The following is a 26600-nucleotide window of genomic DNA, read 5'->3' as shown; positions in this document are numbered from 1 at the left end:
TTCTTTTATTTTTGCCATTTCTTTTGTGGTCAGGCACGTGCGTGTGTATGCACACAAGGGTCTCCTTTTTTTTTTTTTTAATTTATTTTCTTCTTATGTGTGAGTGCACTATAGCAGTCTTCAGACACAGCAGAAGAGAGCATCAGACCCCATTCCAGATGGTTGAGAGCCACCATGTGGTTGCTGGGAATTGAACTCAAGACCTCTGGAAGAACAGTTAGTGCTCTTAACCACTGAGCCATCTCTCCAGTCCAGGGGGTCTCCATTCTTGTGGTGGTATTTTATAGCATATGAATAGCTATGATTTAGTTTAGTTTCTTACAGGCTGTTGTCTGTCTTTCAAAAATTGGTTTTTGAATTTTCTTGTTCCCTTCTTTGGAAAGATGTTGGATTCTAGACTAGAATTTCTCCATTGAAGGCAAGCCCAGTCTTTACGAAATGGAGCTTGATGTCGATTAGAAATGAAGTGGGCATTATCCGCCACCCTGAGCTCTTTCTGTTCTTACCTGGCTGCTGTTCGTCAAACTCACGGCTACTTACTTGGGCTAGGAAGAATGGATTTCTGGCCAGAGTGAGGAGAAATATATATTTCTTAAAAAAAAAATGAGTCTGTGAGGAACCCTCTGTTCCTATGAGAGAGCGGCCAGTTAGCTGTGTGTGTGTGTGGAAGCTCGGCTGTCTGTCTTCTTCCCTGTGCAGTGGGGACGGACAAACAGCCCCATATAGGGGCTGCTTCCTGTGAGCTTGATCCTGCCTGGGGTGTGTGGGCAGAGTTCCTCATTCTCTCCCACTGCCTTTCCTCCTTCCCTCCCCTGCCCTTCCTCCTTCCCTTCACCCCTGCCTTTTTCCTTTTTCTCTAAGAATGCTAATTGCTTTTATTTTGACTGAAGTTGACCTTGGAGAGTTGATTTAAGAAAAAACAAAAACCAAAAAACCTTAATCTTTTTTTTTTCTTTAGAGTTTTCTATTAATTTACCGAGATGGACAAAACTAGGGTAAATTTTGTAAAATGCTAGCTTTTAAGAGGTGAAGATTAATTTAAATTATATTTCTTTGTTTTTACTGTATATGCTGTAAAATTAGATAATTAATACAGCTTAAAGAAGGTAATTAATCAAAATTTAGAGGAATTCTAACTGATGGATTCTGATTCACCTTTTAAAAACTAAGCATTCCTCTAAATTATGTAAAATGCTAATTAAAGGGCTTAATTTGTTAATCATCTCAGTTTGATTAGAGGCAGATGCTGATTACCTAAGTGGACTTTTCAGAGATGACTTTCATTATTTAAATTCAACTTGTCAAACTAATTAAGACACTAACTTAAGGACTAGCACATCCCAGTGGTTACTGTGTACTAGTTATGAGAGTAAGGCCTGGCAGTGTAATTCACATGTGTTCCGCACCAAAGGCTTGGATTTAAAATGCCATGAAGAATTTACTGGCCTCAGGCTGGAGACAGAGGTGCTTGCCTAGGCACCTGAAGCCCTGGTTTTGTCCCAAACACCTCATCCATTGATCGTTGCTGCTCATGCCTCTGTGATCCTAGTAAGGATAGAGAGGTGCAAGTGGGAGGATCAGAGGTCAAGGCTAGTGTATGCTACACAGTCAGTTTGAGGCCAGATGGGACACATATAAAACCCTGTCAAAACCAGAACAGAAGGAAGTATCCAAAGAAAAGACTTGAACTCAACTCAACTCTCCTCTCCTCTCCTCTCCTCTCCTCTCCTCTCCTCTCCTCTCCTCTCCTCCCCTCCCCTCCCTTCCCCTCCCTTCCCCTCCCCTCCCCTCCCCTCCTTTCCCTTCCCCCTCCTCTCCCCTTCCCCCTCTCCCCTCCCCTCCCTTCCCCTCCCCCCTCCTCTCCTCCCCTCCCCTCTCTTCTCTTCTCCCCTCCCTTCCCCTCCCCCCTCCTCTCCTCCCCTCCCCTCTCCTCTTCTCTCCCCTCCCCTCCCATTCCCTCTCCTCTCCTCTTCTCTCCCCTCCTCTCCTCCTCCCTCCCCGCCCCAGCTTCTTGAGCTTCTTGGAATCCATGAGATTTTCTGATCTTGTCTTTGTTAGTACTGTGGGGCTCTGCTTTTTCTGGTTTTCCTTCTGATATAAGGTAGAGCAGTACATGGAAGCAGAGGTAATCTTATGCATGTATGTTGAAAGTGTGCACAGCAAGGGGAGTGCAGCACACACATGTCCCAGGCCGTCGTTACTGGTATCCTGATCTTCCCTTTACACAGCTAAGAGGTGGCAGGGACTGAGTTCATGTATGAGATAGAGAATACATAAAGAATACATAAAGTTAGCTAGTCAGGTCAAAGGGCCTAATACAGTTTGCAAAGCATTTGGAGTCTGGTATACAGTAAGCACACAATAAGCTATTATCCATTAATTATTGTTTTTACTGTGCTGGCTTTCATATAAGATTTGTGTAAGATTGTGCATGTGTGTGAGTGCATGTGTGTGTGTATGCATGTGTTCATGTGAGTATCTCTGTGTACGTGTGTGTAGAACATTGGATGGGATTCAGTTTGAGCTTGTCCCTGTATCTACATGACAAGGCATAAGAACTTCAGGAGTATAGCTAGTAGGATTTGAACTCGTGCAGTCTTAGAGTGAGTGAGTATAGGCTTTATTTCACGTCTTGCTTCTTTGCATGGTCTGTGAGGGGTAAAGGATATGTGTGGATGAATGCTAGGATAACAGTTAAACAGCTGGAGGACCTCAATCATTGGCATTTTTTTTTTTTTTTGCTTAATATGTGTGTATATAGTTAAATGCATATTTTTAACAAAACAGGACAGAAACACTACCGTCAATTACAACCCTAGTGTTTAGAACTGGTGTCAGGGCCTTGGCTGCTGTTTATAAGTACCTCTTCCTACTGTTCATTCTGTATCCCACCCCTAACCCTTCCCATTGTGAGCACCTTTAACAGTGGGATTTTCAGGGAACATAGGAAGGTTCATTTAAAGGCAGCCACTTCTTGGTCCTGAGGATGTAAAGCAGGTTGCAGTGGGATAGGGTAGGGCGGCAGAGTGCTCTTGGTTCCTTTCTCTGGCTGATTAGTACTCTGGCCACAGCTGTGTGCCTGCATGCCTGCGGGAGTCTGCCCGCCCCCAGCAGCCTCACCGTCCTTCTTGGCACTGTGCTATCAGCTTATCTTTCCCAATTCATTATTCACACTAAAGTGAGAACGCACATAGCTGCTTAGCCCTTCACAGTCCAGTTTGTGTGTGCGCACGTGTGCGAGCACGTGCGAGCCCACAGGAGAGTGTTGAGTCCTGCTCTGTGATTCTGTCCATTATTCCCTTGAGATAGGGTCTTGTACTGAACGTGATGATAGGTTGGAGACAGCAAGCCCAGGCAATCCCTGTCACCACTTCCCCCAGCCACGCCCTAATAGTGCTGGCCTCACAGGTGCTCACAGGGTCATAGGTCACAGGTGCTCACAGGGTCATACCTTGCTTCTTTCCTGTGGGTACCAGGATCCATCGCAGGTCCTCATGCTTATACAACTAACATTCTTACCTGCTGAGCCATTTCTCCAGCCCCACTCATCTGTTCTTCATCAGCAAGACTTTCAACTCTGGACTCCGGTGAACGAACGCCTTTTAATGTTGGATAATTGGGTGAGGCATTAAAGTACTGAATTGGGTCAGCAGACGGACGTCATTGTCAGGACAGTAGAACTGGTTCCTAATGTCCTCAGTGCCACATGTGGACATCTCCTAGAGCAAATGCTTTCTTCCCTTTGCCCAGGTACAAGGCAAAGCTAGTGTTCCATCCATTTGAACTTGAAAACAGTGGAAACATACATTTAATAATTCCCAACTTACTAAAGTGAATGGACAGAGATTTGATCTATTCTAGTTGGGGAAAAGCAAACGCTGGCACACAGGTTTATTTTTCCCAGCCTTATTTTCTGGAGATCTTTTACTTCATTTTTTATTTTCTGGAATCAGCATTGCTGCAACAGTGATCTCAGTTGACAACACTTCCCGCCTCTCTCTCCCTTGCTAAGTGGAGTGATATTGTTTACTATCCTGATTACTGGTGGCTGCGGACGACTTCAGATAACATGCTGTTCACTAATCAGAGTTTGGCTGTCTCTTGTCCAAGAAACTAGAAAATGACCAAGCTGCTCTCTAGCGTAAAGACATAGAATCAAGTCAAGTTGAACAGCTGTCTACTAGCTGCGCTGTGAAAACGGGGAAAGAAATTACTTTCTCTTGTTTTTTTGGGAAAACATTTGCCAGTTGGAGCCTCAGCTAAGATTGGGTTTGGAAGGTTTTTAATTGTGCACCAAAAGGTTATTGCGGAAGATAACATAAGGGAGCATCATAAAGAAGAACATTAGAAATCAGCAACAGGAAACTGTGGAGACACAGGCGCCCGCCAGGTGTCTGAGCGCTAGCTCAGAATACATAGTTTGGAATTAAAGACACAGTTACAGATTTCAAAGACTTGATTCACTCAGTTTCCGTGAGAACAACTTCTAGAGACTTGTAAAGCATGCTACCCTTCACTAAAGTTTTATCTTAAAATATTCAGTGATTATTAAGTTTAATGATGTAAGATCAGAGGTTTTGTTAATAGGTCATATTAAACTATTGAAATAAAAATAGGATAAATGAATTGTAATATTGCAGTTTAGTCTCTCAACTCCTGATTATTGTAGTTAAAGAAGTATTTTCCAAGCAGGATAAAGTACGGGGGTACGGGTGGTGCAGGTGTGGGTGCGGGGGAGGGGGGGTGCGGGTGTGGTGCGCAGGCATGAGATCTGGTGGAGAATATAAATGGGTTCCTGAGAGGTGGTCCAGTGTTTAAGGGCACGTGTTGCACTCTCACAGGGCCCACACTTGATTCCAGCACCCCAGCATGGCACGTATAACCATCTGTAATTCCAGTTCCAGGGGATTGGATGACCTCCTGTGGCCCATGCCTAATGTAGGCGAAATACTCATACACATCAAATAATATAGTAGATAAACATAAAGAAATGTAGGTGGTCTCTTATCCTTTGCTCTACTCATGCGCTGAAGAGCCAGGGTGGTTATGTAAACAACCCATTGGTAACTCAAAAGGCATGTGTGTCCTCTGGCTGCCTCAGGAAGGGGCTGTCTTTGGTAAGATTGGCAGCTCTTTTTTTTTTTTAATTTATGGAATGCTTGTGGGTATTTCCCCTGCATGTCTGTCAGTGCCACTTGAGTACCTGGTGCCTGTGGGAGCCACAAAAGGACTTCTGGAACTGGAGTTCCAGAGAGTCTCCAGCCTCCATGGGGGCGCTGGGAATTGGACCTGGGTCTTGTGGAAGGAAGAACAGTCTGCTCCTAAGCGCTGGGCCGGCTCTCCAGCCCCACTCTGCTCTTTTAAAACTCTCTTAAAGCTCCTTGTAGGACGTGTTTGATTCACTTGTGCTTGATCTGAACATCCTTAGGTTTAGGAGGATTCTTTTTTAGATTATTCTGCTTGGGTTCATTAGGCTTCTTAAATAATTTAGCCGGTGTCTTGTCGAGAGCTTGGGAAGGTGTTGGCCATCATTGCATTAGACACCCCCTCCCCCGTCATTCTTTTGCCTGCTGGGGTGAGAGTCACTGGGTTACAGATCTTAGTTTCCTGTCTCGCTCTCGGCTTTTGTTTTCTTCTTTGTTGTTGCTAGCAGCAGTTCTCTGAATTACAGATGGTTTCTTAGGAGCTGTCATCTTTTATTTTGACGCTTCCCTAGTCTGTTTTGTTTATCCTGCTCTCAATGAGATTTTAATTTTGATTGTTGTGATTCATAGAAGTTTTGTTTTGTTTTGCTTTTGGTGGTGGCGGTGGGGGGGTGGGGGTGGGGGTGGGGAGATTGGGAATTGGACCTAAGATCTTGGTACATGCTGGGAAGCTCTTTACCACTGAGCCATACATGAGCCTCTTTTTGGGTTTACTTTTAAATTTATTTATTATCCAAAGTGTTTATTGGGATTGTTTCCTACACACCCAAATCAGCTGCTTCCAAGTTGGTTAAGTTTTGTCAACAAATCTATTAAGGCGACCCTTATTTGAGAAAAGGCATCCGGTAGATTGCCTGTATGGCAAGGCTGTGGGAGAAGAATGATTGGTGGGAGAGCCGGAGTCACTGTGGTGGCGCCACCCTGGGCAGGTGATCCTGGCCTGTATAGAAAGCAGGTTGTGTAAGCCACGATAAACAAGGCAGTAAGCCGCGTCCTATGTTGTCCTCTCTGCCTTCAGCACCTTCCATGGCTTTCTTTGATAATGGACTGCAATCCATAAACCAAGTAAACCCTTTTCTTCCCAAGTTGCTTTTGGTCAGAGTGTTGTATAGAACAACAGAAGGCAAGCTTGGGCTCAGGAGCATGCTCTCCGGCTCCTCTGTCACAGGGCCCAGCACACTGTTTCCTCCCCGCTCCCCAGCAGACGATGTCCAGCCTCTATCAGCAGGCATGACTGGGCAGAGAAAGGGCGCTGTTGAGCTTCCAAACAAATTAAAGTGAATACCTTCTTGAATTGATATTATAAAGCTAATGGAAGTTATATTGCTTTAATTATCTCATTACCCACGTGTCCATTAGGAGAACTTGTGAAGGAATACTTCTGTTTCAATGTACTGCTATTTATTTTTACATTGACCCCAGTCATGGCTTCAGAATATTTAACTTAATTTTCCTAATCATTCATCTTTTGTCTGTATTTCTATTGCTGTCTTCCAATTCATTTTTATTTTTCTATGATTTGCTGGGCTCTCTTTTATTCCTGATGTGCTTTCCAATTAGTACAGCTGAGCAGTTTAGATATCTGAGTATTTCCTTCTTTTTGCATGAATTAATGGTTTTATGTTTTGATGAATTGTATGCTGTTCATAATCTCCCGCTGATGACTTTAGTCTTGGTATTTCATTACCCAGCATCCTCCCTCTTGTTCTTCAGTCTTCTGAATTCCTTAGATTCAATTCTGTCATCTGAAGTAGTTTGTGTATTTTAGTCAGGAAACATTTTGCCATGTATTGTATAAAAACTGGGAGTATAACAAATAAAATAGATTTATACTTAGGTTAATGTTTTAGTAAAAACTGATGAGCATGAGTTCCTGTACTGTAGTATAAAGATATTGCAATACTGTGCTGAGGCATATGGCTATATGGAGGCATAGGCTAAGCATTACTTGAGGATCTGTGGGAAACTTTGCTGAGATAACATGTTAGATGTATAGAATTCTTCCCATAGAAACACAAGGTGTGGAGTGCTGGGAGCCAGCCCTGGATAGGAGGCAGTGGAGGGGGGGGGAGGTGTCGGCAGGGGGTGGGGTGGGGGTGGGGGTGGTGGGGGGTGATGGCAGTGGTGGTGGTGGTGGGGGTGGGGGTGGTGATGTAAAACTTGGTCTTACAAATTCTGGGCTAAGACTTTGTCTTACAAGATATTTAGGGTTGCTGTATAATAACAAATTTACTTATCTAAGTCTGTCTAAGTTACTATGCTATTGTAGCTGACCTGCCTTCCGTGTTCCTCTAAAGCCAGAGACTCCAGTCTCAGGCACTTAGCACCTCATCCTAAAACAGCAGGAGATTAAGTAAAATTGCTAGAGCCTTTCTCTATTGTCCAGATACCCCTTGCTTGTTGGCCTAGGGGGAAATTTGGAGCAGGAAGTACAAGGAAGTTTGTTATCAAAGGGTACAATATTTTGGGCAAAGGAAAGTAAAAGCAGGAAGAATTCAAAGGCCCGAGAATACAGAGCCTTTACTGGACACAGGCAACCTGTGTGGTGGGGATTGTGGGGGGCAGGAAGTGCATTGGGAAGAACGTCAGTGAGTGTGGCCGTGGGAGGCCAACCTGTGCTGGAGAAGTAGAGTGTGGCAGAGAGTGAGGTGGATGGGTGAAGGCAGAGCAGATTAAATGAGAGTGGCTACAGGAGCCGGGGTCACTACACCAGGGGAGAGTAAGACAACACAGGACTCAATGTACTTCATCGTACAACCCCAGAGTCTCCATACTTAACTTCCTGGTTGGCATAGAATAGCTTAAGTATTGTATTCTATCTAGTCCCTTTTCTTATAGGTTAGATACTTTTATTCTTAACTTTTTTTTTGTAATATACTTTTATATTTGCTTTTAGAAATGAGGCTGAGTTTTGAGTGACTACATTTTTTTTTACAGCTTTTATAATTACATTATTTATTTATTTATTTATTTATTTAGTGTATGCCATGACACGTGTAAAAGTCAGAGGACAACTTGCAGGACTCACTTGTCTCTTTTTTACCATGTGGGTCCTAGGGATTGAACTTTGGTCACCAGGCTTGGTGGCAGATGCCTTTACCTGCTGAGCCATCTTGCTGGCCCTTGAGTCAGCTAGGCTCTCTTCATCTTGCTGTCTAGAAGAGTCTAGATAGCCCCTTTGTTACACACTGCCTTGTTAGTCATGTGTCGTTACTTCATGTACTTCTGGATCCATGGCGTATTTGTAGACCATACTGGCTGGAGAGCAATTCAGTCAAGATTTGGAGAGAGGTGGAGACAGTTATATCAGTTGCTTAGAGGGGACTTCTGAATTTGATGCCCCACATGGGCCTTCTAGGCTCCCAGTCTTCAGGGTTGGGTAAAACATATCTCACTGTGCATTGCTGCCTAGATGCCTTGGCATGGTGGTGGTCCGTGTTTCCCCACAAAGCCATTGCTCTAGCACTGCTGTTGTGACTTAAGTAATTTAAATATAGGTGGTGACTTAGTGAGTTCTACTCAGTATGCGTGTGTACTGCATGTGTGCAGTAGCCTGCAAGGATGGAAGGAATAGAATCCTCTGGAATTAGAGGGGAACTGCCGCGTGAGTTCTGGGAACTCAGTACAGGCACGTGCTCAGAACTCCTGGGCCATCTCGCCATCGTGACTGCCTAATCCCTTCAGCTTGGATGGGTTCTGAACTGAGCTCTGGAATAGGTTCCTGGAGAAGTCACCTTGTGCCTCTTGCACTCCCCTTCTCCTGCATTCTTTTTTTTTTAAAACAGATATTTTCTTTATTTACTTTTCAAATGTTGTCCCCTTTGCTGATTTCCCCTCTGAAAACCCCCTATCCCACCCCACTCCCCCTGCTCACTAACCCACCCACTCCCAGTTTCCTGACCTGGCATTCCCCTACACTAGGGCAATGGGCCTTCACAGGACCAAGGGCCTCTCCTCTCATTGATGTCCAACAAGACCATTCTCTGCTACATATGTCGCTGGAGCCATGGGTCCCTCTATTTGTATTCTTTGGTTGGTTATTAAGTCCCTGGAAGCTCTGGGGGTACTGGTTGGTTCATATTGTTCCTCCTATGGGGATGCAAACCCCTTCAGCTCTTTGGGTCCTTTCTCTAGCTCTTCCATTGGGGACCCTGTGCTCAGTTCGATGGTTGGCTGAGAGCACCCACCTCTGAATTTGTCAGATACTGGCAGAGCCTCTCAGGAGACAGCTATATCAGGCTCCTGTCAGCTAGCACTTTTTGGCATCCACAATAGTGTCTGGGTTTGGTGACTATATGATATAGAACCCCATGTGGGGCAGTCTCTGGATGGCCTCTCCTTCAGTCTCTGCTCTACACTTTGTCTCTGTATTTCCTCCCATGGGTCCTTTGTTCCCCTTCTAAGAAGGACCAGAGTATCCATACTTTGGTCTTCCTACTTCTTGAGTTTCATTTGGTCTGTGAATTGTATCTTGGGTATTCTGAGTTTCTGGGCTAATATCCACTTATCAGTGAGTGCATACTGTGTGTGTTCTTTTGTAATTGGGTTACCTCACTCAGGATGGTATTTTCTAGTTCCATCCATTTGCCTAAGAATTTCATGAATTCATTGCTGTTAATAGCTGAGTAGTACTTCATTGTGTAAATGTACCACATTTTCTGTATCCATTCCTCTGTTGAGGGGCATCTGGGTTCTTTCCACCTTGTGGCTATTATAAATAAGACTGCTATGAACATAGTGGAACACGTGTCCTTGATATATGTTGGAAAATAGTTTGGGTATAGGAGTAGTATAGCTGGATCCTCAGGTACTACCATGTCCAATTTTCTGAGGAACCGCCAGACTCATTTCCAGAGTGGTTTTACCAGCTTGCAATTCCACCAGCAATGGAGGAGTGTTGTTCTTCTTCACATCCTCTCCAGCATCTAGTCATCTGTCACTTGAGTTTTTGATCTTAGCCATTCTGGCCTTCCTCTACTCAAAGGATAAACAGGCTGGGAACGAAATTAGAGAACTCCCTTCATAATAGTCACAAATAATACAAAATACCTTGGTGTGACTCTAAACAAGTGAAAGATCTGTATGACAAGTCTCTGAAGAGAACTTCAAGTCTCTGAAGAAAGAAATCGAAGATCTCAGAAGATGGCAAGATTAATATAGTAAAAATGGCCATCTTGCCGAAAGCAATCTACAGATTCAATGCAGTCCCCGTCAAAATTCTAACTCAGTTCTTCTCCTGCCTTCCTGCCCAGCCTACATGGCTTTCTGACTTCTTCCTGTCCTGGCTGCTCAGGAATCTGTACTTCTCTGCTGCTCCCTACAGGGTGGAGGGAGGGGCGTCCCCCTGCCTAGCAGAGCTGTGTTCTTTCTGTGGGTGTGGCAGCCACAGAGGACTGCTGCCTGCAGTCTCTAGCTAGTGGAGTCCACTTTTCTTTGTCTTGCTAATGTATAAAGTATAGCCAGTTTAGGAGGCGGGCCTTTGCTTTTTTGTTTCTGTGAGCACAGCCTCCGGTCCCAGAGCTGCTGGAGGAACTTGGCAGGGCAGGTGGAAAGGAGTATGTCACTCACAGATCTAGTCAGATTGTGAGGTCTGACTTGCATCTGGTTCTGCTGTTACTTTGGCAAGCTTAGGAAATGTAAGATTTCTAGTATAAGTTAATCCTTGCTATGTAGCGCTGATATTTCTATGTAGCCCAGCATCCTCGAATTCATGGACTCCTTCCTCAGCTCCGTGCCACCATTGCCTCATTGTTATTACTGTTACATAATAACATTGTTGCATAATTATTATTACAGTATATGTAATTGTCACCTAATAATATTGTTGTATAATATTATATATAACAATATATGTGATATATAATAATAGCATAAGAGTAATTATTATTTTCTTTTAAAGAAGTTTGTTTTTGTATAGAAGAGGAAATTTGTTCTTTAATAAAAAAATTAATTTTTTATTGTAAATTTTGGTACAGTCCATATGTGCTCATTCTGCTAAGAAGGAAAAAATAGTAATAATGTAACAGTAACAATGTAACAGTAACAATGTAACAGTAACAATGTAACAGTAACAATGTAATTGATCTTTGCATTGACCAGCTTGGCTGTATTGCAAATTCATCAGCATACTTATTACAAATGTTAAATTATCACTCACATTCTAATTTTAACGTTTCAAATAATTGTAAATGACAACCTGTGAGGGACATGCCACAGCATCCTACAGAGGAGTTAGCACAAGAGCTTAGTGATAATTATTTCCTTTTTACTTTCTGATTTTGTGTGTTTGTGATTTTCTAATTAAAGTATCCCAAATATATGACTATCTTTTATACATTTAAATGAAAACGTAATTTAACTGAAAAAAGAAAAAAGTGTTTGATATTACTTTAGCTTGATGAGTACTGGTAATAATTTCTATATTGAAGCTACAAAAATAAAGCAACCATAACAACAAAGAACAAAAACAACCATCTCTGCAGAAAACCCAAAATAGCAAAACAAAACCCAAAACTTAAGAACCAAAAACATAAGTTTAAAATAATACCCATTTTGTTTTATCTCCATTTGGAGGTTTAGGTTGGTTGGTTGGCTATTTCTTTCTTTCTTTATTACTTATTCATTTTACATCCTGTTCTCTACCTCCATCTACCTCTTAGGATTCTTTTATTCCCCTTCTAAGTGAGATTCAGGCTTCCTTGCTTGTGCCTGCCTTCCTTGGTTGGCTTCTTTGGTCTGTGGAGTGTAGCATGGGCATCCTGCCTTCCACGGCTGATGCCCACTTATTGGTGACTACTTACCCGGCATGTCCTTTGAGCCTGGTAATATTCTCAAGTTCCATCCATTTGCCTGCAGACTTCATGATGTCTTGGTTTTAATAGCTGAGTAGTGTTCCAGTGTGTAGATGCACCATCTTTTCTTTGTTCTTCAGTTGGGGGGCATCTAGGTTGTGTCCAGGTTCTGGCTCTTGTGAGTAAAGCTGCTATGAACGTAGTTGAGCAGGTGCCTTGTGAGATGGTGGAACGTCTGTTGGCTATATGTCCAGGAGTTGTATAGCTGGACCTTGAGGTAGAACTATTCCCCGTGTTCTGAGAGTCATCCCACAGGTCTCAGGCCTTGCATGCTCCTTCAGCCATCTCCTTTCTCATGTCGCACCACACATCAGCCTTGCCTCTGTTCTCTCTGCTTCAGGCATCATAGCCAGTGTCTCTGTAGGAGAAGCTTTTGCCTTGGGTTTTGTGACAAAGACTTGGCATTCAGGTTTCTGCTTGGTGTTGTTCCAGAGCAGCTTCTGTTGCTCACCTGAAAGGCTTCCTCTCAGTAACGGAAGGACCTATTCTCAGGACCCTAAGAGTTCTCTCTCAGTCCCCAAAGGACCTGTTTTCAGACTTTGTCATTTTGTTTCCGTCTTGGGGACTGTTACTGTTAGTTGTACTTCTCACAAGCAAGCTTTGTTGTTTCTCTCTAGTCCTGTCTCTTGTGGTCTAAGTGTTAGGTACAGAGTAGGTCTTCTGTTTCAAAAAGAATGGGTGACTTCTGAAAAACCAAAAAGCCAGATGAGACACTTTCAAGAATTAATAAGTTGCTTTTTTAGGGAAGATGATTCTTTTTCCTGGGATATGATTTTTAGACCAGTGACGTGTAGAGCAAAAATCACTGTTGGAGAAATGTTGAAGAAAATACACACAAGGACTCTGGTTTAAAGGGCAATGTGGTACCCAGGATGGTAAAGTGCTCCACAATGCTCCAAATACTCATTCACAGATAAATGTGGGTCTCACCCCTTATCAGAAAAGCCCTCTTCTGTAGCAGGATAGCGTTACAGAAAGCCACACTAGTCAGATGGAGAGAACAACTCACCGTGAGATGCCCAGTTCCAAATGACCCCGTGTAACAATCCTGTCGGCTGGCCTGCTCTGCCCTGGGCTATCCAGACACCTTGTACACTGGGCTGGACTGGAAGGAATGAAGCTTAGCAGGGCCAGGTGGCTTGGACAGGAGAAGAGTGAGTGCAGGAGAAGCAGCCTTCTCCGGAGAAGGTTTTCAGTGAAACAGCTCTCTTTTATTGGGGGTAATAAAGGCTGTATAAATCTTGGGGAGGTATTGCGGGAAATATAAAAAATGAACTGGCACGTTCCCACTCTGGTGCCTTTGCCCTGACAGGCTGGCTGACCACATACTGGCAGACAATAGCCGAGCAGACTCTCTGACCTGGAGCTCCCAAAACATCTCCACCCAACTCACCGAGTTCCCACTTGTGGGTTGCTACCATTCCAACCCCATGCTTCAAATCCCCCCACAGCCTTTGTGGTGCCCATCAGGCAAACCCACCTTTCTCCTGAGAACCCAGAAGAGTCGTGAGAAGAAAGACACCACACAAACTTAGTTCAGAAACAGTAACTCAATCACTGGGCACAACAACTAAAATTCTAACTTGTAAGCCTTATTAAATCTAAATCCTCCCATGGCGGATATATCAGGATGGAACTGGGAGATACTTGTAGTTACATCTTGTCACACTATTCCCCCCATCCCCCAAAAGAGACCTAACTCTCCTGCTTCCTCTCTTCCTCCAACCAACCCGGAAGTCCCGCCTACTCACCCAGTGATTGGCTCCTTTATTCATTAGGTGAGTGGTTCACAAGAAGTCACCTGAGTATGACTCATTTCTTGTCCGCAGCCCCTCTCAGGAGAGCTGAATTAGCATCAACAGACAAACAGCACCAGGCCCATCCTCAACAGGGAGGGGGTGGCAGGGATTTTTGGGGTGACTGAGTGTACACCATTGGCTGATGTTGAGGTGCTGGGAATGCTTCATTTGCATGAAGAGGAATTCCATGTACTAGCTGAACATTTTATAGTGAGAGAGGAAGGTAAACGTGTAATTTGACCACCAGAGTTTGTGACTACCTCAAGGGAAGTGAGGGTCATAGGCTTACATGTCTTGGGACACACAGGCCCAGAGCAGGCCAGTCTCAGGACGAGATTTTCAGAGTTTGGACATGTGCCATCGACCTCACTCTTGCTGTGACTGGCTTCCTCAGTGGAACAGCTTTCTGGCCCCACACAGTATAGCTGTTCCTAAGGCTAAAGGAACATTGTGGAAGGTGGGGTAGGAAGACTGCTGTGAGATTGTGCTTTATAACTGTGAAAGGGAAGCCGCTCCCATGAAGTTCAATGACATAGCTCTCTGACAAAGACCTGAGTGATTCCAACCATGGTTGACTTCCCAGTGTAGACGGGGAACTGTCACAGCCTGACCCACAGACCCACTGATGAAGAACCAGTAGCAATTTACAGCTGCTGGGTCCTCCCCCTAGGTGAAAAGCACAAATAGTTAGCACCTGCTGGTAGAGGGAGAGGTAGTCTCCCCAGGGGTGATCACTGCTGGCTCATTATCCAATGCCAAATGGCCAGCCCTGGAAACAGACAAGAAAGCCACTCCAAGCAGTCTCGGAGCTTGTATTTATCTGTTTATCCACTTACATGTATATGTGACAGCAGTGGGTAAGGAAGAGGCGGATAAATTTGAGAGGGAGGGAAGGGGAGATATGAGAGTGCCAGAAGGGAGGAAGTGATGTAATTATATTTTAATTAAAATAAAAATCTCATATTCATTGTCTTGTTACTGTACCTTTATAATAGTTCCACTGTCAGTTTTTACTCACGATCTCTAGTAGCAGAAAGCAGGAAGGCAAAACTTAACCCTGTCTTTCTCTTCCAGAGGGTGGGTCTGTTTGTTGACTGCTGTAGGCCATCTCTCTAAGAAGTTGAGCAAAGGAAACCTGCTCACATCCGCTAGGAGAGAACGGGACAGAAGGCGGAATACAGGATTGTTTTGGACAGTTGAAATAATCAAGTTAGGAGTATCTTATAGTAGCTAGTCACTTTGCATTTGTAGTGACACTTTTCTATTGTAGAAACTTTTAATCCCGAGGTTTCTGCCCTATCCTAGACCACTTAGTTCCCAGATAAAAGGCACACACAACCTTTATATTTACAATAGGCCTTAAGCAGCATTAGAGCTGGGCAGATATCTACCCTCTAAGTTATTAGAATCTACTTTCCTATTGATAACCCTGAGTTATTGCTATGTTTTATCTGAGCTGCTCTTAACTCCAACGGGCCAGCCCTCAGGGCCATGTTCTCTTGAACTCACTTAGTTGTTAGTAAGTAGATAATGAAAGTCTAGGGTATGACAACTGGGTGAACTTACATATTTTATTAGATTATTTTATGTGTACAACTGTTTGGCCTGCATTTCTTTTGTACCACATGTATACCTAGTGACTGATGAGGTCAGAAGAGAGCATTGGACTCTCTGGAACTGGAATGGGAGCCCCAGTGTGGGTGCTGAGGACCAAATCTGGGTCCTCTGCGAGAGCAGCAAGTGTTCTTGACTGCAGAGCCGCCTCTCCAGCTCCTGGGTGAATGCTTTAATAAACGTGACATTTATTCATAACAGCAAATAACATGGATTTTTAGGTTAGTTATATTGGATTATTTTGAAAGGGTGAATTAATCCACTTCTCCATATATTAGAGAGTGCCTTTGTGGGTACTGGGCAAGTGCCGTAGTTAGCACAGAGCGCCATCTTCAGTTGTGTTCCTAATTTCATACATTCTAATGTAAGAACGAGTAGACAACTTCCTTCTTTTTGGGAGTATAGCTTTTAGAGAAAGTAAGTCGTGTTATATTCTTTAATCACTTAGAGTTTATGAGTTCATTTTTAGTTGCATCTGGATTCTGTTCCTAAGGTATCTGTCTGGGCAAGTAAAGTCTCTTGTCCCTAAAGCCTTGTTTCTCAAGCCCTCTGAACACTGATATGCACTTCCCTGGCGTTTTCCTTGGAAGCGGTTAAGATCTGATGTTTTACTAACATACTAACACTGGAAATTGGAAAGCGAAGCTATTGTATTTCAGTAGGTGAAGAATTAGCAGTTCCTATGCGCCGATGTGTTTAGAAGCGCTGATGTGTTCAGATAAGAGCCTTCCTCTGTGTATGTGTGTGTTCAGTGATACTGACACCAGTGTCTGTGCTGCTGAAACAAGGCACTGTAAAAAATCAGGTTGGTGCTCTTGCCGGTAACCTTAGTTTGGCAAATTGTTTTGGTGCAAAACAGTACATCTAAGCAATTGCTACTACTAGTGGTAGGGGACATCAACATGCACATTAAAATTTCAAATAAATATTTACTGAGAAAATAGGACTTAAATGGGCTTTTCACTCTTGGTCAAGGCTTGCAGTACCAGGTATTAGTTCCCTCCCATGTACCGGAAAGCTGGTGGTTACCTCTTTGACAATTCTGCCACTGTTGCACCATGGATCTATTTTCTTAGTCTGATTTTTACCGTAGCTCCTGTAAATGGATGGAACTGGAATAAATTATACAGAGTGAGGTAACGCAGATACATTGAGACATGTCTTTTAGATTTGTGGGTTTAACTTTGGGTATTTGTAGAAACCAGGGAGGTAGAAAGGAGCCTTTGCAGGGGGCCAGAAACTCCAGGAAATGGATTAGTAGAACACAGGAAAGGAAACGATAGGGAGGGCAATAGAGACTGCAGGACCGAGGCTGGCTCTGAGTGGGGAGACCAACAGGAGGGTTGTTTCTAATAGCTGAGTAAGATCCCGCTAACATTTCATGTTTCCGTCATTCATCTGTTTATGGGCATCCGTCTGTTTCCGTTTCTACCTGTTAGGAGCAGAGCAGTGATGGGCATGTGTCCCTGTGGTAGGATGTGGAGTCCATCAGGTGTATGTTCCCTATCTCTGCAGGGGCCAGCACATTCCTGCCAGCAGTGGGTAAGGTCCCCACATCCGTGCCACTGTCACTGTATGTTTGCTTAACCCTGGCACTTGAGAGGCTGGCAGAGAATGACTGAGTGAGGCAGGCCTGGGTCACCCCTGGGCCCCACTAGCAGACAAACCAGGTGTGTTTAAATACTGGCGTCTGTAGCTTCACTCATGAGTGTGGCTGCTCGAACCCTTCTGTGTGAGGTGGGAGCCACTGTGTGTGCTTTTGGAGGACAGTGATGAGGATTTCCTGTCATGTCCATGTTTCTCTCAGCATCCCATGTTCCGTGTTCAGCTTTGTTTCTGCACCTTCTTATGTGTGTAGGGGTTTTGCCTGCATGTATGTGTGCAGTGCCTGTGGCCAGAATAGGATGTCAGATCCCCTGGAATTGGAGCTATGGAAGACTGTGAGCCCCCATATGGGTGTTAGGCAGTGAACCAGGTCCCATGGAGGAGCAGTCAGTGCGCTTAACTGCTGAGCCATCTCTCCAGCCCTTCTTTTTTGTATAGGAGTTTAGAATTTTTATCCAGTCAGGGCTGTCAGTCTTCTCATGAGGACATAACTACTGCAAGATAATAAGATGTTAGTTAGTTGTTCCTTAAAAATGTAATGTTTCAAGGTTCAAGAATTATATGTGACTGAAAACCTGAGAAATAAGCTAAGCTGTCCTTGAATTTAGCAGAGACTTTAGTAACTTCATTTTTTTTTTTTTTTTTTTTTGAATTAGAATCTCACTGTGTAGCTCAGGTTAGCCATGAACTCATGTCATGGTTCTCAGCCTCTGAAGTTCTGAGTGACAGGAGTCATTGTGCCTGACTTTATTCTGAGGTGATAGACTTCACTGTGCCTGACTTTATTCTGAGGTGATAGACTTCACTGTGCCTGGTTTCACCCTGAGGTGATTGGCCTCATTGTGCCTGGCTTTACCCTGAGGTGATAGGCCTCCTTGTGCCTGGCTTTACCCTGAGGTGATAGGCCTCATTGTGCCTGGCTTCACCCTGAGGTGATAGGCCTCATTGTGCCTGGCTTCACCCTGAGGTCATAGGCCTCTCTGTGCCTGGCTTCACCCTGAGGTCATAGGCCTCACTGTGCCTGGCTTTCCCTCTGATTGTTGCACTTCCCTCATCCTTTATTTTTGTTTTCGAGACTATTTCACATAGCCCAAGCTGATCTTAAATTTGTTATGTTGACAAGAGTGACCTTCAACTTCTGATCCTTCTGTCTGCACCTCTGTGCTGGCGTAGAAGCATACCCCCACACCTGGTGTATGCATTCTGGGACTGAATGCAGTCACTAAGTGAACAGTCTACCCAGAGCGCTACCTCTACAGGCCCTTTGCTACTTTTTGTTTGTTTGTTTTGAACAAATATCTTCAAATATTGGCAGAAAAAAACCCTTGAAGAGTAGTAAAGTTAAGTTTTCTTCCACATTGTGCCTTCATTAGGGGTAAGAATGATTTAGCCGTCATTGGAAACAATGAGATAATCATTGTATTAGCGTGTTTTTTATAAACATGTTATGTTCTCTACAGAGGGCACATGCTTCATTGAAACCCAAGGAATTGAATTTCTGCATCCATTGTGTTCTGTTGTAGATCAGTGATGAGGAGAAGACCCTTCGGGAACAGGATATCATGGCGTCCTCTCCAAGCCCAGGTGGGGTCAAGTGGGAGTTGGAGTCAGTCTATAAGGTATGGAAACCCTTGTCACCACAGCCGCTTCCTGGTGTCACACTGAGCGCTGGGCCATGCTTCACACTATGGTGGGCTTCTGATCCTTCCCAGGCCATCCTGTTGAAGACAAGCCTTCTGGTATTGCTGAAGCTGCTGCCTGTGATGTGGGGCCTCCCTTGTCACCACTGTGGCTCTAAGAGGTTTTATTTGGAGCTTTTCCAGAAACTCCCTTGATGTTCATGGGCCCTTATCCATGGCTGGCTCATGGCTTTGCGTGGTCTTAGTGCATATGGGCTCTGACAGCGTAAGCCTCATGCTTTCCTGTGGGAAGGCATTCCTGAACCTCAGTATATGGGGCTGGTGTTTGCCTGACACACACATTTCCCACTGCAGGACCATCACAGCATCTGTTGTGACTGCTTGGGCATTCTTGTTTGCACCGGGGCCACCACAGTAAGCTAGAGGCCTGACTGTTACTGCAGAGGACGTGGGAGGGTCATTTAGTCTCTGTGCTCCTTCCCTTCCCAGGCTCCTCTGAGGTTCAGAGGAGGTTATCTCACTTACAAATCATAAGCCGGAGGCAGACCAGAGCAGATTCTAGACTTGGGCTGGAGCTGGCTTCCAAATGCTGTTCTGTTCCTTCCTGCATTGCGCTGACCCTTCTTCCCCATGCTTCTGCTGTGCATGTGAACTACCTATCGGCGACTGTCGCTCTCGAGGCTCCCTGGACAACTGTTTGGTGTTGCAGAGGTGTTTTGTCCTGTCCTGTCCTTAAATAAATTATGGACCCTCTGGGGATATGAACTGTGCTGTAGTCATGGAAAGCAGTACAGTTATGAAAAGCTTTCTAGTTAAAAGAAAACCTGTGATCTCAGGCTGGAGACGTGCCTCAGTGGTTACGAGCTCTACCAGAGGATCCTGGTTAGGTTCCCAGAAATCAATTGCCTGTAAGTCCAGCTCCAGGGGCTCTAAGATCCCAGACAGGGCACTAACATGTGCTCAGAACCACCCCTCCCCCTGCCCAAATTCACACCTAGAGGCCTAATGTAAAAACAAAATAGAAAGCATCTACACACACGGTCTGCGTGAGGTGTCAGATGCACCAAAGCCCAGTTGTGTGAATTTCACAGAAGTCTGAGGCACTTAAGGGAAGTGTTCATCTTACGTTTTTGCTTCATTTTAAAAATAATGTAAAGAACATTTTCCAGAAGGATGATTCTCTCAGCCAGCTAAGATCATTTATGTTTATGGTGGGATAATTAATAGTATTTAATCTTTGTTTCATTTTAAAACAATTCCTTACATACTTAAAACAGATCTTAACAGCAAAACTGAAGGGTCATTTTTTCCAGTTCTCAGTGTTGAGAGAAGCTCTCCCAGTGGAGGACCAGAAACTTAAATAACAGATTTGGAATTAATTTTGATTACAAGTAATTTTGATTTCTGGATACTTTCTTGAAAATAAAAACTAGGGCAACACTGTGACACACAGTTCTCAATCTGTCAGGAGGTGAATATATAGCATGTCTAAAGACTTTGAAGTAGAAGTTTGAAATTTTGGTGTTTATAATTCAGAAATATGTAGGTTACAACTAGGAAGAGAACCTTCTGTTTTGGCTCTTTATTATTGTTACTGTCTTTTGGAACATGGGCTCTAATGCATCTATTTTTATGCTGTTAAATCTTCCTAATGCTAGTCCTTTGGTTGTAAGGAATAAATTTCTCTTTCTTTCTGGAGCTGCCAGGACTCCTGGGCTTTGTTTGAAGATGTAGGGTCTCCTAAGAACAGCTGCTGACCTATTTCCCTGCTTTACTTGGGTCCCAGGTCCCCTTTGCTGATGCTCTGGACCTGTTCAGAGGAAGGAAAGTCTACTTGGAAGATGGCTTTGCTTACGTGCCGCTAAAGGACATTGTGGCCATTGTCCTGAACGAGTTTAGAGCTACGCTGTCCAAGGCTTTGGCGGTAAGCACTTTATCTTATTTCCTCATTTGCTATCATTATAAATCCCTGGTGACTTTGTTTTGTGCTCTTTTAGGGAGTAAGTTAATCTTTTCATAGTGACATTTTAGATCGCCTCTGGTATTATGCTAATTGTGGAATCCCAGCTTTTTATATGTTAGTCTCCACACTTGGTTTTGTTATGGCTTCTTCTAATAGCACTAGTGGTTAACTGACTGGTTATGGCAGTGGCCCCTCTGGGTTAGCTATCAAATTGCTTTTGCTTGGAGATGGACATTATATGTGGCCTTTGGACGGGACCCCTAGATTTCTGTTGTGAATTCCTGTTTTTTATCAGCAGAGGGTATTGTAGAAGCAAGTTTGGTTTTTCTTCTTTTGCAGTGCTGGGAGTTCAAACCTAAAGCCTTGTGCTTGCTAGGGAGTCATCTATGGCTGAGCCGTGCCCTCAGTCCTTTATTGTGTTTATAGTATTTGTAGTCCTTGGTATATGAACAGTGACAGGCTGCTGCTGAGTAAATGGCCCAGGGTTAGTGACATTCGGGGGCACTGTGCTGAGCAGGTGGGAGTGGGTGCAGCTTGTCGGAATCTTACTCCAGACTGATAGACTGATGCCACCTGGATTTTCATCTAGGTCAGTTTTTTATCTTTTATGTATTTTTTGTCCTTGATATGGAGTAGTACTTCAGAGTCAAAGGACAGTCATGTTGCTGTAATGACAATCATATAAGCATATAGTAAGCTTTTCTTTTGAGTTAAAATTATAGTGTTTTCTGGTATAAATTATTATTATTGACTCTGTAGGGTCATTTAAGTAGACATCATTCAGTTATGTTAGCATTTGGTAGGGCTAAAATATCAACAGTTTGTTTAGGTGATGCAGTTTATGGAAACACCATATCAATATCTAACTTTTTTTTCATGAAAATATGAGTGTGTAGGTGTGTGATGTTAATGATAAACTCTAGGGCCTTGTGTATGTGCTAACACAGGGTCTACTGCTGAGCTAAACCCTCAGCCCTGATTAGGTCCTTAGCTGCTAATATTCTTTCTTTATCTCTAATTCCATGATATATTAAAAAACTTTTTTTTTTTTTCTTGAGACAGGGTTTCTCTATATGGCCCTGGCTGTCCTGGAACTCACTCTGTAGACCAGGCTGGCCTCGAACTCAGAAATCCGCCTGCCTCTGCCTCCCAAGTGCTGGGATTAAAGGTGTGCGCCACCACCGCCCAGCTCTAAAAAACTTTTTTTTTTATAGTAGATGCTCTTAAAATGCTTCTTTGTTTCTCTGTCCCAGAATGTCTTTATAGCTAAGAATAGCAAGGTCACTGCTGTGGACTGTTTGCCTATTGGTTGGCTCTCTCCTGTGGTTCTTGTTTCAGTCCCTTACTCTGCTGATGCTTTGGAAAGCACCGCTTTGTGGAAAAGAGACACATTCTTTCCAGGATGTTACATGTCAGTAAATGGCGGCCACTAAACCCTAGCGTGGCTCCTATTCTCTGTAGTCAGGCAAACCATTACCACGAGTTTCTGGAAGCTTTCTGGGATGTTGGTCCCGATTTTGAGGCCATAGTGAGGCTCCTCCCTCCCTCCTGTCTCTAATGGCAGAGAACATCCTGATACTTCTCTGCCTCAGAGATTGTCGTACACACCAGTTTTTACAGCAGTTGCAGGTCATATGACAAGTCTGCTCTCTTACCCAGTATTGGAGTGTGTTAGTCCATAAACTCAAGAAGTCCAGTGCTTGCATGAGTGATGCTGGTGTCCCCAGCAGTGTTCCGGATGTTCCTCTGCAGTTGTCTCTACCTGTATGCATGTGCAAGTGCCTTGTCCTTGGCTTGGCTTTTCTCCCAGTAGCAGCAGTGTATCCCAGTAGCAGACACTGTGTATTAGTTTGGGTTCTCTAGAGTCACAGAATGTATGGATAGTCTTTATATAGTTAGGGAATTTGTCAATGACTTACAGTCTATAGTCCAACTTCCCAACAATGATCAGCAGCAGCTGTGGATGGAAGTCCAAGGATCTAGCAGTTTCTCAGTCCCACGAAGCAAGCAGGCAAGGAAGAGTGAGAGCGAGTCTTCCTTCTTCCAATATCCTTATATCTCTCCACCAGAGGGTGTAGTCCAGATTAAAGGCTGTAGGTCTCCTGCAGAGGGTGTGGCCCAGATTAAAGGCGTGTGCATCCATGTGCCTTTAATCCCAAATGATCTTGAACTCTGAATCTCCTTGTTTTAGCCACTATGCTTCAAGGTCTCCATGCCAAGATCCAGGTCAGAAATTTATATCTCTGAGCCTCCAAATTAGGATCATAGGTGAGCCTTCCAATTCTAGACTGTAGTTCATTCCAGATATAGTCAAGTTGACAACCAGGAATAGCCACCACACACTGTATCCCTGTAACGTGGCATCCACACAAGCTTCTTTTTCTTGTGCTTGAATTTCATTCTGTCTTCATATTTGTTATGCTTGAAATGGCTTAAGGCACATGTATTGCTTGCTGCTCTATGAAAATACATAAACTGGGGCCTTGGAGGAAGCACTCATTGTCTCCTGACTGCTGAGGGGGTAGAAAGTTGGGATTCAGGTACAGGCAGGTCTGTGCCTCTCTGAACTGTTGGAGGCTCTCTGAACACCAGAGGGCCTCTCAGGTGTCTCTGAGTTACTGGTATTGTGACAATGTAATGCAGTTTTCACATGGAATTATCTATATATGTTCCAAATGTCTACTCTTTATAATAATACCAGTTGTATTGAGTTAGAGCCCCCTGCTCTAGTGTGTCTGCAGTGGCCCCATTTGAAAATGTATTCACATTGTGAGGGAGTACCAGGAACAGCTTTGACATATCAAATTTTGGGGGTTATTATTGAAACTGTATCATATACCTAGCCAGTTACCATGGCCAAAAGGATTGCTTAGCCTGAGGCTGTGGTTCTGTCACTTTCATGGGATCAGGAGAGTCCACAGGCTCCCACATTGTAATCTCCTCACCAGAAATGCAGGATGGATTTTTTGGAGTGCATGGATGGCAGGGTACTGCAGAGGCAAGCAGAGAAGCCCTCGTGCCTCAGAGCTCATGCTGACGAGGCCTTTTACCAAGCTTGAGAACACTCTGGAGTCTTTCCCCGTTCCTTTTGTAAGTTTGCCTTGCAGACAACTTCTGTGGGAAGAAAGGAACTTTCTGTTCTACACTGTTTACTGCCCACACTCCTGTTATTTACCGTCTCTCTGACAGTCACTACAAGTGTCTGAGGCAGACAGGGATTGTAATCCACTCACACAGATGAGAAAAACACAGCCAAGCACATACTAGCTCTCAACTGTTACAGCTGTGGCTGGGTCTTAGGGTGGTGTTTATAGCTTGTAGGAGAGAGAGAGAATTCTTGAGAGAGAGAGAGAGAGAGAGAGAGAGAGAGAGAGAGAGAGAGAGAGAGAGAGAGAAAGAGAGAGAGAGAGAGAGAACCTAATGATGCAATCCAAGGCTCCCCAGAAACAAGCAGAGGACCCATAGTAGATGGGACATAGTAGATGACAAGATTAGATAAAGGTTAGAGAAGAGGGCTGGAGATGGCTCAGAGGTTAGCACTGGCTGCTCTTCCAGAGGTCCTGAGTTCAAATCCCAGCAACTACATGGTGGCTCACAACCATCTGTAATGAGATCTGATGCCCTCTTCTGGTGTGTCTGAAGACAGCTACAGTGTACTATATATATACACAAATAAATAAAGTCTTCTTAGAGAAGAAATTAAAGACATTTAGATTGAAAGATAAATCCACCAAATCAGCCAAAGATAGACAAACTCTTAGCTAATCTGACAAGAAGAAAAAAAAGGGAGAAGATACAAGTTAATCAAATTAGAGATCAAAAGAGTGCCATTACTACTGACTTGAATAAATTTCAGAACACTATTGAAATTACTATGAAAGTTAATATTCTGAAAAACTGGATAACCCAGAGTAGAGGAATTTTCCAGAGGATATAATCTACCCTAATGATAAAAATAACTTAAATAGGCCCATTCATTGTAAGCAACGAGGTTGACGCTGCTACCAAAGATTTCCCTGGATTCACTGCTGAATTCTATCACTTTCAAGGAAGACATCATGACTGTTTGATCATTATCTTCCGACTTAAGTATATTTGCTACTCTACAGTGGCAGCCATTGTAAGACGGGAATTTAAAAATGGATGCGGAGATGACAGGAGCCATCTAGTGCTAGTGCTAGCGTTCCTTTCACCATTCTAGTAGGGCCTCTGCACGCGTCTTCTCTGGAACCCTGATTGGAAACTGTTGCAGTCATTGCTGGAAGCAGTTTTACAGTCTGGATGTGAAAAGGAAAAATTTGGGAGAGAAAGTGACTTTTATGTTGGGTGCATTGAGCTTATGTAATTACCAATGCATTGTGATAAAATTTAATTTGGAATATGTATAAACACATGTATTATGTGTAAATATTATATGTAAATATATATATACTGTAATGTTAATTTAGTCAACATTTTATTGGCACCGTTGAACAATAAATAAAAAAAACTAGTGAAAATATTTGTAGGTTCCTGATCCATTAAAGTTAATTCAATGAAAAAAAAAAACCTAGTAAATATATATGAAAGTACTTTGAAAATTCCGAAGTGTGATATGCATTAGATGTTCATTTAAAGGGGTAAAGTCTTGTGAAAAATAATATTTTTAGGATATTTTGCTTTTTTTCTTTGATTTTCTCCTATAATGCTTTGCACAGATCATATTTTTTCATGGAAATTGATGGGGGAACTTTGATGATTCATCATTTCTGGCTTTCCTTGGTTTCTAGTGCACAGGAAATATTATTAGTGTTCATAGGAAGAAACAGTACACACTCTTATTATCTTTTTATATAGGCAATAAGCCCACTTATGACCTCATTATTTTCCAAATGCCAACTGCCCATTGTTTGTCTTATTTTGTATGGTGGGGCTTAGCACATGTCTTTTAAAATGATGGCACTTTTATTAATTCTTTGAGAATTCTAGACATTCACACAGCATATTTTGATGATGTTTATTCCTCTCCTTCATGCTTTCCTATATAGGAAGCTCTGTATAAAGCTACTAGCTTGGCTCCTTTATTTTATGTGGGTTGAATTGTTTTTGGGTGAATATAATAAAAAAGCCTATAGGAAGTGATACTATTAAGAGGTGTGGCCAAGTTGGAGGAGGTGTGGCCATGTTGGAGGAGGTGTGGCCAAGTTGGAGGAGGTGTGGCCATGTTGGAGGAGGTGTGGCCATGTTGGAGGAGGTGTGGCCATGTTGGAGGAGGTGTGGCCATGTTGGAGGAGGTGTGGCCATGTTGGAGGAGGTGTGGCCATGTCGGAGGAGGTGTGGCTTTGCTGGAAGAGCGCTATGACTAGGGTGTGGGCTTCAAGCTCTCAGAAGCTCAAGCCAGTCAGTCTCCTGCTGCTTGCTGATCAGGTTTTAGAACTCTTACCTCCTTCTCTAGTGCCATCATGTTTTCACCGTGACGGCAGTGGATTAGACTCTGAAGCTGTAAGCTAGACACTATTTCAGTGTTGTTTTTAATAAGAGTTGCTGTGGTCATAGTGTCTCTTCACAGCAATAGAAACTCTATGACAGCTTCCAAACTCATGGAGTCAGTCAGTGAAGGATAGAGGTCTGGAGTGTCTCCTGAGTGCAGGCTTTTTAATCATCTGCAGCCTTTCCTAGGTCCCCTGAACCTCTCCTCTGTGCTCCTTTCTGGGGTCACCCTCAGGCAGTGTTCCATGAACATTTTACATGCTCCAGTGGCTGTCGGGTAAAGATTGTGCTGAAGTCACTTTAATTACTTATTTTCAACGACTAATACCATGTCCTGTGAAGATTAGCTACCTAGCTCTGATGAATTGTGAGAGCCGGAGATTTGGACTTGTGGTTTTTTTGTTTGTTTGTTTGTTTGTTTGTTGTTGTTTGTTGTTGAAAAGCAAATGTGGGGT

General features: G+C 43.6%; 1 protein-coding gene across 1 annotated transcript in view; it reads left to right on the top strand.

The window, feature by feature from the left end:
• Prim2 (DNA primase subunit 2) overlaps positions 1-26600 on the top strand; it is a 200383-nt gene that overhangs the window by 21747 nt on the left and 152036 nt on the right. Inside the window, exons 6-7 of the mRNA XM_052191894.1 lie at positions 18597-18692; positions 20500-20637. Coding sequence (XP_052047854.1) covers positions 18597-18692; positions 20500-20637 — 234 coding nt within the window. The remainder of the gene's footprint in view (positions 1-18596; positions 18693-20499; positions 20638-26600) is intronic.

The sequence above is a fragment of the Apodemus sylvaticus genome, chromosome 9, assembly GCF_947179515.1.
Source record: "Apodemus sylvaticus chromosome 9, mApoSyl1.1, whole genome shotgun sequence".
Lineage (NCBI taxonomy): Eukaryota > Metazoa > Chordata > Mammalia > Rodentia > Muridae > Apodemus > Apodemus sylvaticus.
This window is presented reverse-complemented; position numbering and strand designations above follow the sequence as displayed.